Source organism: Lepisosteus platostomus, chromosome 7 (genome assembly GCF_059453375.1).
Source record: "Lepisosteus platostomus isolate fLepPlt1 chromosome 7, fLepPlt1.hap1, whole genome shotgun sequence".
Classification (NCBI taxonomy): Eukaryota; Metazoa; Chordata; class Actinopteri; order Semionotiformes; family Lepisosteidae; genus Lepisosteus; species Lepisosteus platostomus.
The window spans coordinates 1177844-1191961 of NC_142617.1; the positions used below are offsets into that span (position 1 = coordinate 1177844).

The 14118-nt window shown below is 44.0% G+C and overlaps 1 protein-coding gene across 3 annotated transcripts in view; it reads left to right on the forward strand.

The window, feature by feature from the left end:
* Nucleotides 1-13938, forward strand: part of sacs (sacsin molecular chaperone) — a 37012-nt gene extending 23074 nt beyond the window's left edge. For all 3 annotated transcript variants that reach the window (XM_088638401.1, XM_088638400.1, XM_088638402.1), the window contains one exon: nt 552-13938. In XM_088638401.1, coding sequence (XP_088494527.1) covers nt 552-12109 — 11558 coding nt within the window. In that variant the 3' untranslated portion in view covers nt 12110-13938. The remainder of the gene's footprint in view (nt 1-551) is intronic.
* The last annotated feature ends 180 nt before the right edge of the window (nt 13939-14118 follow it).

The following is a 14118-nucleotide window of genomic DNA, read 5'->3' on the forward strand; positions in this document are numbered from 1 at the left end:
CTTGATTTCTCTGTGGTTATTTCTTTCTGTCTCCCTTTCCCCCTAGCCGGTTTTTTAGAGAACACAGGCATGTCTCACCAGCTTGTTCTGAAAACTGAGGACAGGCTGGGCCATTAGACTTTCTTTACACTGTCAGAACACCAGAAAGTGAATGAAGGCCACTGGGCTCCTCATGCTCAGATGGCTCTGTTTTTCTGTAGTCACATTGACAGTCTTGTTTGCTTGGGACAGCAGTCCAGAGTATTTAATCAAGCCTAACCTGTCTTTGGTGTCTTTGGATGGTAGGAAATAACAGGAGAACATGATCCAAGTACCCAGGGTAGACTCCACACAGAGAGGGATGCCAAACTCTAACTCAGGCCTAGAAGTCTGCAGTATTTCTGCCTAAATTAAATAACTTTTGCTTAAGTGTGCAGGATGTAGCTGCAGACAAAAATTGACACTGAAGGAGAATGACCAGTATTGATGTCGCACCAGCACCCCTATAAATTAGTTGTTTGCAAAGCATTGTGATTTTGTGATACACGTGATTTCCCTTTTATTTCCCACAGGGAGACCGTGCACTCAGCTGCAGATACTAACGCCTGAGCGATCGGCTCGTCTCATCAAGGAGATCCTGACGACAGTGTGGCCTTCCAGAGACGCATCAGTACCTTGGAGCCCTGGCAATCAAGAGAAAAATCACCCTTCAGTTTCTTGGCTCAGAATGGTGTGGAAGTACCTCTACATTAATTTCCCTGAGGACCTTAGTACCTTTGAGGACATGCCTTTGATCCCAAACGTGCCCTTGGAAGACAGCGTAACATCTTTAGAGCTGCTGAGGCTTAAAACCCCATCCCCAATCATTCTAGAAAGCGAAGAGGAGTCTCCTCTGCCTGAGCACCTCCCAGAGATCATTAAAAAACTTGGAGGAATCACCATCCAAAAACTGGACTCGTCCTTGCAGCACCCTCTTCTCCATAAATACATCCATCCGCCCACGGCTTGCTCAGTGCTGCAGATCATGGACAGGTCCTCCACTCAGAGGGTGGCTAGTCAGGTTACGGCCTTTCCTGCCAAGTACAAAGTTGCATTGAGAAGTTTCTTAGCTCGCCTTCCTGATGTCAATGAGAAAGAGATGCGAATCCTCCAGGAGCTCATGATATTTGAGAAGATAGGGCCACTGGACGAGAAAGGGACTCCAGCATTTACTGTGTTGAAGGGAGCTAAAGCTTTGCAGCATGCGGCAAAACTTCCACCCAACATCAGGCTGTCCGTCAATGTGATTGACAACAGCGATGAAGCGGCTGTTCGCCTCATCAAGATGTTGAACGTGGAGCAGCTGAAGAGCACTGACTGTTTAAAGTTGATTATTCAAGACATTGAAAAGGGCTTTTACTCAAAAGAGGAAATAACTGAGATCATGCTTTGGGTACTGAAACATCTGTCATTCCTAAAAAATGAAAATCCGGCTGTGATACAATGGTTGTCATCGCTGAAGTTTATTCAGACCGCTCATGGAAAGCTTGTTGCTGCCACTGAACTTTTTGATCCAGAGTTAGAGATCCTGCAGAGCTTGTTCTACACTGAAGAAAAGATTAGGTTTCCACCGAGCACATTTACTTCATCTCCCGACATTCTCCATTCTTTAAGACAGTTGGGCTTAAAAAATGAAGTGCAGCTGAGTGAGAAGGATGTTCTTCAGGTCGCGAAGAAAATCGAGGATTTACAGAGGACTGTCAAAAGTGAGTGGGGTCCCCTGCTTGAGAAAGCCAAAACACTGTTGACTATCTTAACAAAACAAACCAAGTTAGTGAAGTCGTCAGAAATCCAGGTTTCCTTGCAGAAGCTAAAGTGGGTGCCTGTGTGTAAGGAAAGACCTCTAAACTATCCACATTCCCTGGCATGGAAGGGAGATAACTTGAACATCTCTTCCCTTTGTGAAATGTGTGATATATCTCAAGCAGTGTTAGTGGGCTCCTCAGTTGCCCTGGTGGAGAGGATTTCTGCAGGCATGAAAAAGGCTCTAAAGTTATCTATAGAACCCCAAGTAGACCAGGTACTGCAGCATTTAAAGGCAGTGGTTGACTGGCACAGATCGCAGGCATTCACAACAGAAGACTGGTACCAATTCCAACAAATACTCCTTGAGATTTACGAATTCATGCAAGAACATCTGGAAAGTGCTAGAGAAGTTATTAAGTCATTGCCATTTGCCTGGGTCTGGACAGGGAAAACCTTTTCTTCCCCTGTGCAAACGGTTCTAAAACCCATTCCTGATCTTGATCTACAGCCTTATTTGTACTCCCTGCCCAAAACCATAGCAAAATTCCACAAACTCTTTCAGTTCTGTGGATCAGTCGAACAGGTTATTCCTGAGCATGTGTTTGAGGTTATCAGCATCATAAAAGAATGCAGTGAACGGGAAATGACAAAGGAGGAGAGCAAGCAGAACCTCCTGCTTTTGCTCAACATCCTCCGATGGCTTTATAGCAACCAGATCTCTGTAGCTCTTGACACGCCTGTACCCATACTCTACATCAAGGATCCACACAGACTAGTCATGAAGCCCATACATGAATGCAGCTACTGTGACATTAAAGTGGATGACCTTAACGACTTGCTTGATGATGCGTCAGAACCAATTATTTTGGTTCATGATGATATCCCCATGAAAACAGCAGAATGGTTAAAGGTGCCTTGCCTGAGCACTAGACTCATCAACCCAGAAAACCTGGGCTTTGAGCAGTCAGGCCAGCGGGAACCCCTGACAGTGAGAATTAAGAATATTTTAGAGGAGTACCCTTCAGTTTCCGATATCTTCAAGGAGCTGCTACAAAATGCTGATGACGCCGGTGCAACAGAGTGTAGCTTCTTAATTGACATGCGGAAGAATCTTGATATCCGAGAGAACCTGTTAGATCCTGGCATGTCTGTTTGTCATGGTCCCTCGTTGTGGTCCTTCAACAACTCTGTCTTCTCGGACTCAGACTTTGTAAATATAACCAGGTTGGGAGGGTCTATGAAGAGGTGCGAAGCTGACAAAGTGGGGAAATTTGGCCTGGGCTTTAACTCGGTGTATCATGTCACTGATATCCCCATCATTATGAGCAGGGAGTTCATGATCATGTTTGATCCTAACATCAACCACTTGAGCAAGCATATCAGAGACCGATCCAATCCAGGAATTAAAATCAACTGGAGCAAACAACAAAAACGGTTAAGAAAGTTTCCCAACCAGTTCAAGCCATTCATTAATGTTTTTAATTGCAAGTTGCCGCTTTCACAGGAGTTACCTTACAAGTACAATGGGACTCTTTTTCGTCTCCCCTTCAGAACTGAGCAAGAGGCTTCTGTGAGTGAAATAAGTGGCCTGTATTACAATACCACTGATATTTACTCGCTTGTAGATGAGTTCAGTATCTGTGGACACAGGCTGATTCTCTTCACGCAGTACGTGGGCTCGATGGTTCTAAAGTACCTGAAGTATGAAGAGCCGAACCCTGCTGGCTCACAGGATGTAGTCACCATAAACAAATGTGTGTGGTCTTCTAAGGCTACATATGGACCAGTAAGCATCTTGAAAGCAGCTGCAAAGGTGATGAAAAAGGTTGCAAACACTAACAGAGTGCCCTCTGACATCCCCAGATCTGCCTGCATCATTAGGATTGTGGTCGAAGAGTTTCATAATGTGTTCAGGCGCATCGTTGATCTCCAGTCCCCTCTTTTTAGAGGTCCAGAGGACGATCCGTCGTCTTATTTTGAGCTTGCTGCCAAAGGTTCTCAAGCCAAAAGGGGAAGTGAAGAAGTTCCCCAAAAAGCCGTAGATATTACCAACTGGCTTATATGCTCATGCATGGATGTCGGCGAAGCCCTCAAATTTTCACTAAACGAAAGTGGGAGGAGGCTTGGTTTGGTCCCATGTGGAGGCGTGGCTGTGCTGCTTGCTGAAAAAGACGACCACGTTTGGACGGTAAAGACAAACCCGACTCCTATTGGGGAAGTATTTTGTTATCTGCCTCTCCGAATCAAGACTGGGCTGCCTGTTCACATCAATGGATGTTTTGCTGTGACATCAAACCGCAAAGAAATTTGGAAGACAGACACAAAAGGACGCTGGAATTCTATTTTTATGAGACACGTGATTGTTCAAGCATACCTAGAAGCACTTAACACACTCCGCGTCATGGCAATAAATGGCGAACTAGTCAACTACAACTACTATGCAGCGTGGCCTGACCCCAGTCTTGTTCATGATGACTTTGCATTGGTCAGTCAAGGAGTTTACCAAGAAATAGCTAAGGGGGGAGACAGAGATCTTGCAAAGGTTTTTTCGGATGGCAAAAACTATGTATCCATCAAGTACGTGCGCTTTCTGGATGATTCTTTGCTGTGCCGTCCAGATATTGGTCCTGCTGCCTTCAAGATATTTTTGAAGTATCTTAGAAAGAGTGGTTCTCAAGACCTCTGTGCCGTCGAGCTTCCCTACTGGGTTAAGGAAGGATTTGAAGATGCTGGATGCAAGGGCATGCTCATGGAAAACACTTTAACAGAGAAGCAGTTCTTCTCAGATGTCTTTTTCCCACACATCCAAGATATTGAGAAGGAGCTGCGTGACCCTTTAATGTACTATGTCCTCAATGAGAAAGTAGAAGAGTTTGCAGCTATCCTGAAAGTGACACCATGTATTCCATGCTCTGGAAAATCCAATCAACTTGTTGTTCCTTCAAGAGTCATTCATCCAGAGGGAAGAGTTGCAAAACTGTATGACACCAGTGATGGACGTTTTCCACAGGGAACCTCGTCAGACTACCTCAATCCAGTAGTGTTGGTCAAGCTGGTACAGCTGGGAATGGTGAAGGATGATATTTCCTGGGAGGACCTGATCGAACGTGCAGAGTCTGTTGCAGCACTAAATGAAAGTGACCATACTGCAGCATGTGTCCGTGGCAGTACACTATTAAGCCTTGTGGATGAAAAGTTAAAAATAAGAGACCCAAGAGCAGGAGAGTTTAAAGAGAAGATTCAGAACATTCGGTTTCTCCCATTCTTGACAAAGCCAGCTGGTTTCTCTTTACCATGGCATGGGAATAACTTTCCTCCATCAACAATGTTCACAGCTACTGACCTTTACACAACTGAGCACCAAGACACTGTCTGCCTGATGAAGCCTATCCTCAATGAGAACTCACCATCTTTTAAGGGATGCGGTCCCATCACCTTGGCAGTGAAGGATTTTCTGGGGTTAATAAAAAAGCCAACTGTCGAACTTGTAATGAACCAACTCAAAGAACTTTCTAAATCCTTTGATGGGGTTACCCTGTATCAGGAAAATATTACTAACGCCTGCTACAAGTTTCTGCATGAAGAAATGTTACAGAATGATGATGCAAAAGAAAAGATAATGCAAGAGCTTAAAAACTTCTGCTCCATTCTTGTGGAGAATACTTATGTCGATCCAGCAAAGGTTGCTTTCCATTTGAACTTTGATGCTGCTCCATACCTTTACCAGCTTCCAAATAAATACAGAAACAGTTTCCGGGAGCTTTTCGAGAATGTTGGGGTTCAGCCCAGCTTCACCGTTAAGAACTTTGCTGCTGTTCTGGAAGCTGTAAAAAAAGAATGTGGCCGAAAACCCCTCTCTGAAGACAGCTTCCAGCTCTGCCGTAGAATTGTTAGCGAAGGAATATGGGGTATGATCAGAGACAAAAGCCAGGAATTCTGTCAGAGTACATACGGGGAGATACTTTTACCGGATTCCCATTCTTCACTCCAGCCATCTAAATCTCTCTGTTACAATGACTGTCCTTGGATCAAAGTCAGAGACACCACCGTGAAGTACTGCCATGCTGACATTCCCAGAGAGGTGGCAGTAAAGCTGGGGGCCATTCCCAAGCGCCACAAAGCACTCGAGCGCTATGCATCCAACATTTGCTTCACAACTCTTGGCAGCGAATTTGGACAGAAAGAGAAGCTTACTAGCAGAATCAAAAGCATTCTAAACGCTTACCCGTCAGAAAAAGAGATGCTGAAGGAGCTGCTGCAGAACGCAGACGACGCCAAAGCTACAGAAATTTACTTTGTGTTCGATCCCAGGAGTCATCCGACGGACAGGATATTTGACGATAAGTGGGTTCCGATGCAGGGGCCAGCCCTTTGCGTGTACAATAATCAACCTTTTACAGAAGACGATATCCGAGGAATCCAGAACCTGGGGCGTGGGACAAAAGAAGGGAACCCAGGAAAGACCGGGCAGTACGGGATAGGTTTTAACTCCGTTTACCATATCACAGATTGCCCTTCTTTCATTTCCAACAATGACATTCTTTGCATTTTTGATCCTCATGCACGCTATGCACCAGGATCAACATCTGTTAGCCCTGGGAGAATGTTCAGAGACCTGGATTCTGACTTCAGAACACAGTTTTCCGATGTCCTAAACCTCTATCTGGGGGAACGTTTTAAACTCGATCGCTGCACAATGTTTAGATTCCCCATACGCACTGCGGACATGGCCAAGGTTTCAGAAATCTCTTCTGTACCTGCCTCGGACAGAATGGTGCAGAATCTCCTTGAAAAACTGAAAGCTGATGGCGCGGAGCTCCTCATGTTCCTTAATCACATGGAGAAAATTTCAATCTGTGAAGTTGAGAAGGGCACGGGTGAGCTGAAAGTCTTGTACTCTGTGACTGCTAAAATCACTGATGGAGACCGTCTGAAACGTAAGCAGTTTCATGCTTCTGTAGTTGACAGTGTTGCAAAAAAGAAGCCCCTGACTCAAATCCCTGTCCAGCAGATCACATACACAATGGATATTGAAGACTCTGATGGCAATTTAATGACTTGGCTGGTCTGCAACAGATCTGGCTTTTCGAACACACAAAAAGTCTCAAAGAGTGTGATTTCAGCCCACAAGAATGAAGATATAACTCTATTTCCTCGTGGTGGTGTGGCGGCATGCATTAGCCACAACTATAAAAAGCCCCACCGAGCTTTCTGCTTCTTGCCTCTGTCTTTAGAGACTGGTTTGCCCTTTCACGTGAATGGTCACTTTGCTTTAGATTCTGCTAGGAGGAACCTGTGGCGGGATGACAATGGAGTTGGGGTGAGGAGTGACTGGAATAACAACCTTATGACAGCCTTGATAGCGCCAGCCTATGTGGAGCTTTTAATTCAGTTGAAGAGACGCTTCTTCCCAGGCTCTGATCCTACTCTTACTGTGTTACAAGGAACAGCTATCCACATCGTAAAAGACACTCTGAGGAAATTTCTGTTCTTCTTCCCTGTAAATCGGCTTGACATTCAGCCAGATTGGTATTGTCTTGTCAAGGCCGTATACAGCTGCATTCACGCTGACCTGAAGCGCTTACTGCCAGTTGTGCGGGCTCCTCATATAGACAATACGGACTTGCACGCAGCCATTTACATATCGTGGGTGAATACGTCCACTGCCCCTAAAGGACAAGCGTTTTTTGACAACCTGCTTCAGGATGAACTACAGCACCTGAAGAATACAGAGTACAACATCACCACACGCAAAACCATTGCAGAAAACGTCTACAGATTGAAAGCTTTGCTTTTAGATGTTGGCTTTAATTTGGTCCACAATTGTGATGAGACAGCAAGTCTTTACTATTGTCTCGAAGATGCCGGAATTCCTGTGAGTTACGTGACTCCAGCAGATGTTCGTAGCTTCCTTCTCACATTTTCCTCCCCCGACTCGAACTGCCAGGTGGGGAAACTGCCCTGTCGACTCCAGCAGTCAAATTTCAAGCTGTTCCACAGTCTCAAACTTCTGGTTGACTACTGCTTTAAAGATGCAGAAGAAGCTGAAATCAAAATAGAGGGGTTACCTCTGTTGATAACAATGGATAACATCCTGCAAGTGTTTGACAGCAAAAGACCAAAGTTTCTGACCACTCACCATGACTTGATCCCGTCACGAAAGGAACTTTTCATGAACACGCTCTACATGAAATACAGCAATATCCTTCTGAAGTCTGATGTGGCAAAAGTCTTCGACATCAGCAGCCTGGGGGATCTGCTGGGGTCTGTGCTTCCTCGGGAGTACAGAACAAGGGCTGTGGTGAAGTGGAAAGACAACTATGCCAGTGAGTCATGGCTGAAGAATGTTTGGCATTTTATAAGTGACAATGTCTGCATCAAAGAGGAACAATCTGACCTAAAACCAAAATTTGAGACTGTTCTAGATATTCTGAAGGACTGGGCTTTGTTACCAGGAACAAAGTTCATGGTTTCCAGCAACATGTTAGTGGTACCAGAGTGTGATGTTTTGCTACCTCTCAGCCTGATTTATGCAGCTATTTTTCCAAATGGACAGAATGACAAAGTGTTTCACACCTTGATGAAGGCAGGATGTATTCAGCTTGCACTGAACAAGATCTGCACTAAAGAAAACCCTGTAGTGCCTTTTCTGGCCCATCACACAGCAAATATAGACAATCCCTCCAGCATCCTTAAAGCTTTAGAGTACATGATTCAGACTTCAGCCTTCAACACAGGGGGCCTGAAGAACAATGATTTTGAAGCACTTCTCTTATACTTCAATTGCAATTTAATCAATTTGTCTCAGGAAGATGTGCACAGCCTGAAGTTGCTTCCCTGTTACAAATCAGTTAGCGGTCGGTACATCAACATCTCCAAATTTGGGTCCTGTTTTGTTCTCACAAAAAGCATTCCCTCTGCCGATATGGAAAAATGGGCGCAGTCTACATCATCTGCCTTTCTGGTTGATAATCCGCAGTTGAGGGAACTTTATGGTTTCCTTGGCTGTGTTCCAGTTGACGACCTTGAAGTTTACTTAAAGCATTTGCTTCCAAAGTTCGACAGTCTTTCCTATGATGCAAAGATTGAACACTTAATTTATCTGAAGGACAGGCTCCTGAGTATGGAAGATTACTCCGTAATTAAGGATCAGCTATATGAAAAACTTGAAAGCCTTTCATTTATTTATGATTCGACAAGAAGACTAAAACCTGCAAAAACATTTTTTGACCGAACTGTTAAAGTGTTTGAAGTGATGCTGCCTGAAAAGGCATTCATACCCAATGAGTTCTTCAAGAAAATCGAACTGGTATCGAAGCCCAAGAATGGAACCTCTTTCCTTGCCACCTGGATATCTTTCCTGAGGAATGTAGGTTTGAAGCATGTCATTTCTCAACAGCAGGTGCTGCAGTTTGCTAAGGAAGTTAGCATAAAAGCTCAGACTGAGAATTGGTCCAAAGAAAAAACCCAAAATGTAGTAGATGTTCTTCTCAATCACATTTTCAATGAGAGAACAGACCTCTTCCTTGGAACATTTATTAAAGAGCTTTCGATGATCCCATTTTTGTGCCCAGAACGTGCCACTGCAGAACTTCTTCGGCTTCATGCTCAGTACCAAGAGATTAACGGCACTCTCCCCCTAATTCGTTTTAATGGATCACAGGTGAACCCAAAGTTCAAGCAAGCAGATGTCATGCAGTTGCTCTGGACCTCCTGCCCCGTCCTACCAGAAAAAGCTACTCCAGCAAGCATCAAAGAACAGGAAGGGAGCACCCTAAGTGCACAGGAACAACTAGATCAGGTCTTGACCATGCTGAATGTCAACATGGATCCGCCTTTGGACAAAGTAATTAGCAACTGCAAGAATATCTGCAGCATACCTAACCTAGATGATGACATGGTCAAAACAAGGGTCAAAGTTTTAAGGAGCACTTATGAATTTCTGAATGCAGATAAGAGGGATTTTCGCTTTCAGCTTCGAGGTGTTGCCTTTGTTATGGTTGAAGATGGCTGGAAACTCCTAAAACCAGAAGAGGTCGTCATTAATCTGGAAAATGAATCTGACTTCAAACCATACTTGTACAAACTGCCTTTGGAACTTGGAACATTTCATCAGCTGTTTAAGCTTTTGGGTACCGAAGACATTGTATCCACAAAACAATATGTTGAAGTTCTGTGTCGCATATTTAGAAATTCTGAAGGCAAGCAGCTAGATCCAAATGAAATGAGAACTGTGAAAAGGGCCGTCTCAGGTCTTTTCAAAAGTCTCCAAAATGAACCAGTTCAGGTCCGGCAAGACTTAGAAATCCTCAGAGATTTAACCTTTTATCTTCCAAGCCATGATGGTAGACTAGCAAAATCTAACACTTTAGTTTTTGATGATGCTCCACATTACAAAAGCAGGATCCAGGGTAACATTGGTGTTCAGATGCTTGTTGACCTGAGTCAGTGTTACCTGGGAAAAGATCATGCATTCCACACTAAGATGATAATGCTGCTTCCTCAAAAGCTCAGGCCCAGGCTCCTCAGTAGTATTTTGGAGGAGCAATTAGATGAAGAAACTCCTAAAATGTGTCAGTTTGGGGCTCTTTGCTCTCTTCAGGGACGTCTTCAGCTGCTCCTTTCATCAGAGCAGTTCATTACAGGGTTGATTCGCATTATGAAGCATGAAAATGACAATGCTTTTTTAGTCAATGAAGAAAAAGCCATTCGATTGTGTAAGGCACTTTGTGAGGGTTTGAAGGTTTCCTGTTTTGAAAAACTGCAGACTACACTGCGGGTAAAAGGCTGTAGCCCCATTCCACAAAGCAGGTGTGAAACGCTTGCCTTTTTAAAAAGGTACGGGACTGCAGTGATCCACCTCTACATTCAGCACTCAGACAGCAAAGATATTAATTTCCTGCTAGCCTTGGCAATGACCCTGAAATCTGCAACAGACAATTTGATCTCTGACACATCATATCTGATTGCTATGCTAGGTTGTAACGACATCTACAGAATTACAGAGAAACTGGACAACTTGGGTGTCAAGTATGATTCTACCGAACCCTCGAAACTTGAACTTCCTCTTCCTGGGACGCCCATACCAGCTGAAATTCACCATATCCTGCTAATGGACCCCATGAATGTGTTCTACCCCGGGGAATATGTGGGGTATCTTGTTGATTCTGAAGGAGGGGATGTCTATGGCTCCTATCAGCCCACTTACACCTATGCTATCATCGTTCAAGAAGTAGAACGGGAGGAGGAGGAAAACCCAAGCTTTCTAGGGAAACTATTCCAGATTGACATTGGATACAGCGAGTACAAGATTGTCAGCTCGCTTGACCTGTATAAGTTCTCGAGACAAGACGAAAGTTCTCACATTCGGGACAGTGCGCCTTCCACACCCACAAGCCCCTCTGAATGCCCCTCCCCGGGTCCCCGCATGGTGCCCCCACTCTTCCCAGGGAAGGAGAGCCACAGGGCTGCTCCATCAAAGCAGTCCCCTCACAAATTAAAGCTCAATGCTCTACCAGACATCCTCAAAGAAGTGACCTCCGTGATTGAGCAAGCGTGGAAGCTCCCGGAGTCGGAAAGGAAGAAGACCATTCGGAGGCTGTACCTCAAGTGGCACCCTGACAAGAATGCCGAAAACCTGGAAATAGCGACGGAGGTGTTCAAGCACTTGCAGAATGAGATCAGCCGGCTGGAGAAACAAAGCCTGGCAGAGCAGGCTGCCGACAGGGCCTCCAGGAGGCCCTTTTCCACCTCATCCACTCGCTTCCAGTCAGAGGCCAAGTTTTCATTCCAGAGGTTTTACACGTCATGGAACCAGGAAGCCACAAGCCACAAGTCGGAGAAACAGCAGTTCCGAGAACAGTTCACGAGCTACTCGGGATCTTCCCACTCTCCCCGTTTCTTTGTGCCCCCAACCTTCAAGTCTGTTGGCAATCCAGTCGAGGCTCGCCGGTGGCTCAGGCAGGCGAGAGCGAACTTCTCCGCCGCACGGAACGACCTGCACAAGAACGCCAACGAGTGGGTGTGTTTCAAGTGCTACCTGGCCACCAAGCTGGCCCTCATAGCAGCGGACTATGCAGTCAGAGGGAAGTCGGACAAAGACGTGAAGCCTGCTGCTCTGGCACAGAAGGTGGAGGAGTACCACGAGCAGCTGGTAGGACTGGCGAATGACGTGCACATTTTGGAGGCCTACGGTGTGGACAGCCTGAGGACGCGCTACCCTGACCTCCTGCCCTTCCCCCAGATTCCCAACGACCGGTACACCTCGGAAGTGGCCATGAGGGTGATGGAATGCACAGCTCGTGTCATTATAAAACTTGAGAATTTTGTTCAGCAGAAAATATGATTCAGCTGTGATAGTGCTGTGAAGAGAAAGTAATATTTATACCCAATATATATATATGCATACATCTTCCAAACGTGGGAGAAAACAATAGTGGCTGTGTGCAATGTAGATGAAAATATTAAAGCGTTGAGGTAAAATTATGTTTCCAGCTGGCAGCTTTGGTATGCAGTATTGTTACTGTAAGTGTGTACGCAATATCTTAGATTACGGCTGCTTCTTATATAAAACAAGCAGCTATCTGAGCCTGAAAATAAATTGCTCATCCTTTTCTTTTCTCGTATAAAGGCACAGGATGGCTTTTAGCTGCGTAGCTGTACATAAAGAAGCCTCAGCAATTATTGGACTTTTTTTAACCAAAGGCCCCATGATGTATCTTTGCTATCTGGAAAAAAAGATGCTGCTGCATATTGTTTTTATTTACCTTTTATAAAAGTGTTTTTTCTTGAATCATTATAAATGTATTTAAAGAGACAGGAGAAGTTACCTGCACTGGAGAGTTCTTAACATCTAGATTTATATATGGAAAACAAATCAGGAGCCAGGTTTTTTTGTTAAAACTAAAAATAATCTCATAGTATGTAAGGTCTCCTTATCAGCTGGACCTGAAAAAACAAACTTCTATATTTTTATTTGTTTTTTTAAAGAATTGTATTTACATAAGATTGTTTTGTTCTTCTCCGACGGTACATCATTAACCTGCAATGTGTTTTGTGTGGCATCTATCCTGTCAGTCAGAAGTCTTTATCGATCAAGAATGCACTTTCACAAGCGGCTCTTCAATTTGCACTTGCCTTGTGTAAAACACAGAACTTGTGTCTTCCCTTAATATGCTGGGGAACAGTCTATTAATTGCAATTTTGGATGTCACAGGACAGTAACTGAGTGTATAGAGTGAATTCTATACATTTAAGATGCATTTTGTTTAAGATTGTTTAGATGACCATTTTATGTTTGTTCCCTGCTTTGCTTTTGGATCTGCATTGCACACATGCAGTACAAGGATTTTAAATGCTAACTGGTAGGAGCACAACTGTACATTTCTGATGCTGAATTCCTGCAACACAAGTCTGTTACTTTAGCTCTGCCAAGCCTTCATGCCAAGTATCACTAGATTATCTTTGTGCTAAATGAATGTGTGAAAACAGCTGACAGTCTGATCAGGCTGCTGGAATGACATGGTGTATTGACTAACTATAATCACAGTCATACTAGGAATGTTATTCAAGGATCAGTTACACAACCCCACACTCTGGGATTGACGATCATCTCTGCAAGGCAGATTGTTACATTGAGTCAGGGGCAATGCAAGCTTGTTATAAATTGAGAATCAGAGTTGTACTTTTTTATTCCTTGGAAACAATGCAATAAGTAGCAGAGAACATTATGTATTCTGCCAAATTATGTTTTATTCTTATTATTATTATTGTTGTTTTGATGTTTGATTTTACGGTACCTTTGTCAGTACTCGAGACTTCTCTTCTTGATTGAAGGAAGTTGCAGGTCACATGTTCATATAAGTGGTGCTCACTTTTAAAACATATGTCGTTTTTTTATGTTACTGGATCAAATGGCATCACAGCTGTGCACAAACAGCAGTAAGATGTTTTAATGTCATCTTGCATGTACTGTATATGAGTGTAGATTTCATTTTAAAACAGGTTTCACTTCAATACTTTGCTTATTTAGGTGAAATCACATCTTATTTTGCTTTAAGCTCGCAGTTAAGAGAAATCCTGGCTAGGAAACGTATGCCTTTACCGTGGCTAACCCCTGTATAACTCCATGCTGATGTACAGAGTGCCATAGTTTTAATAAAGCCAAAAGAACAACATGCTCTTCCTTGTGTGTGTGAATCGGCTGAGTGGATCTCTTCTGTAACAGCGAACAAGATGAACGCAGACACTTCTTCAGCATATAATGCTGAATTTTACTGACGGGACAGGAGCTCGGTGAGTCTTTCTCAGAATCAGGAAAAGCCACATAGTTCAGTGTGCTTGTCCAGGTCAGGT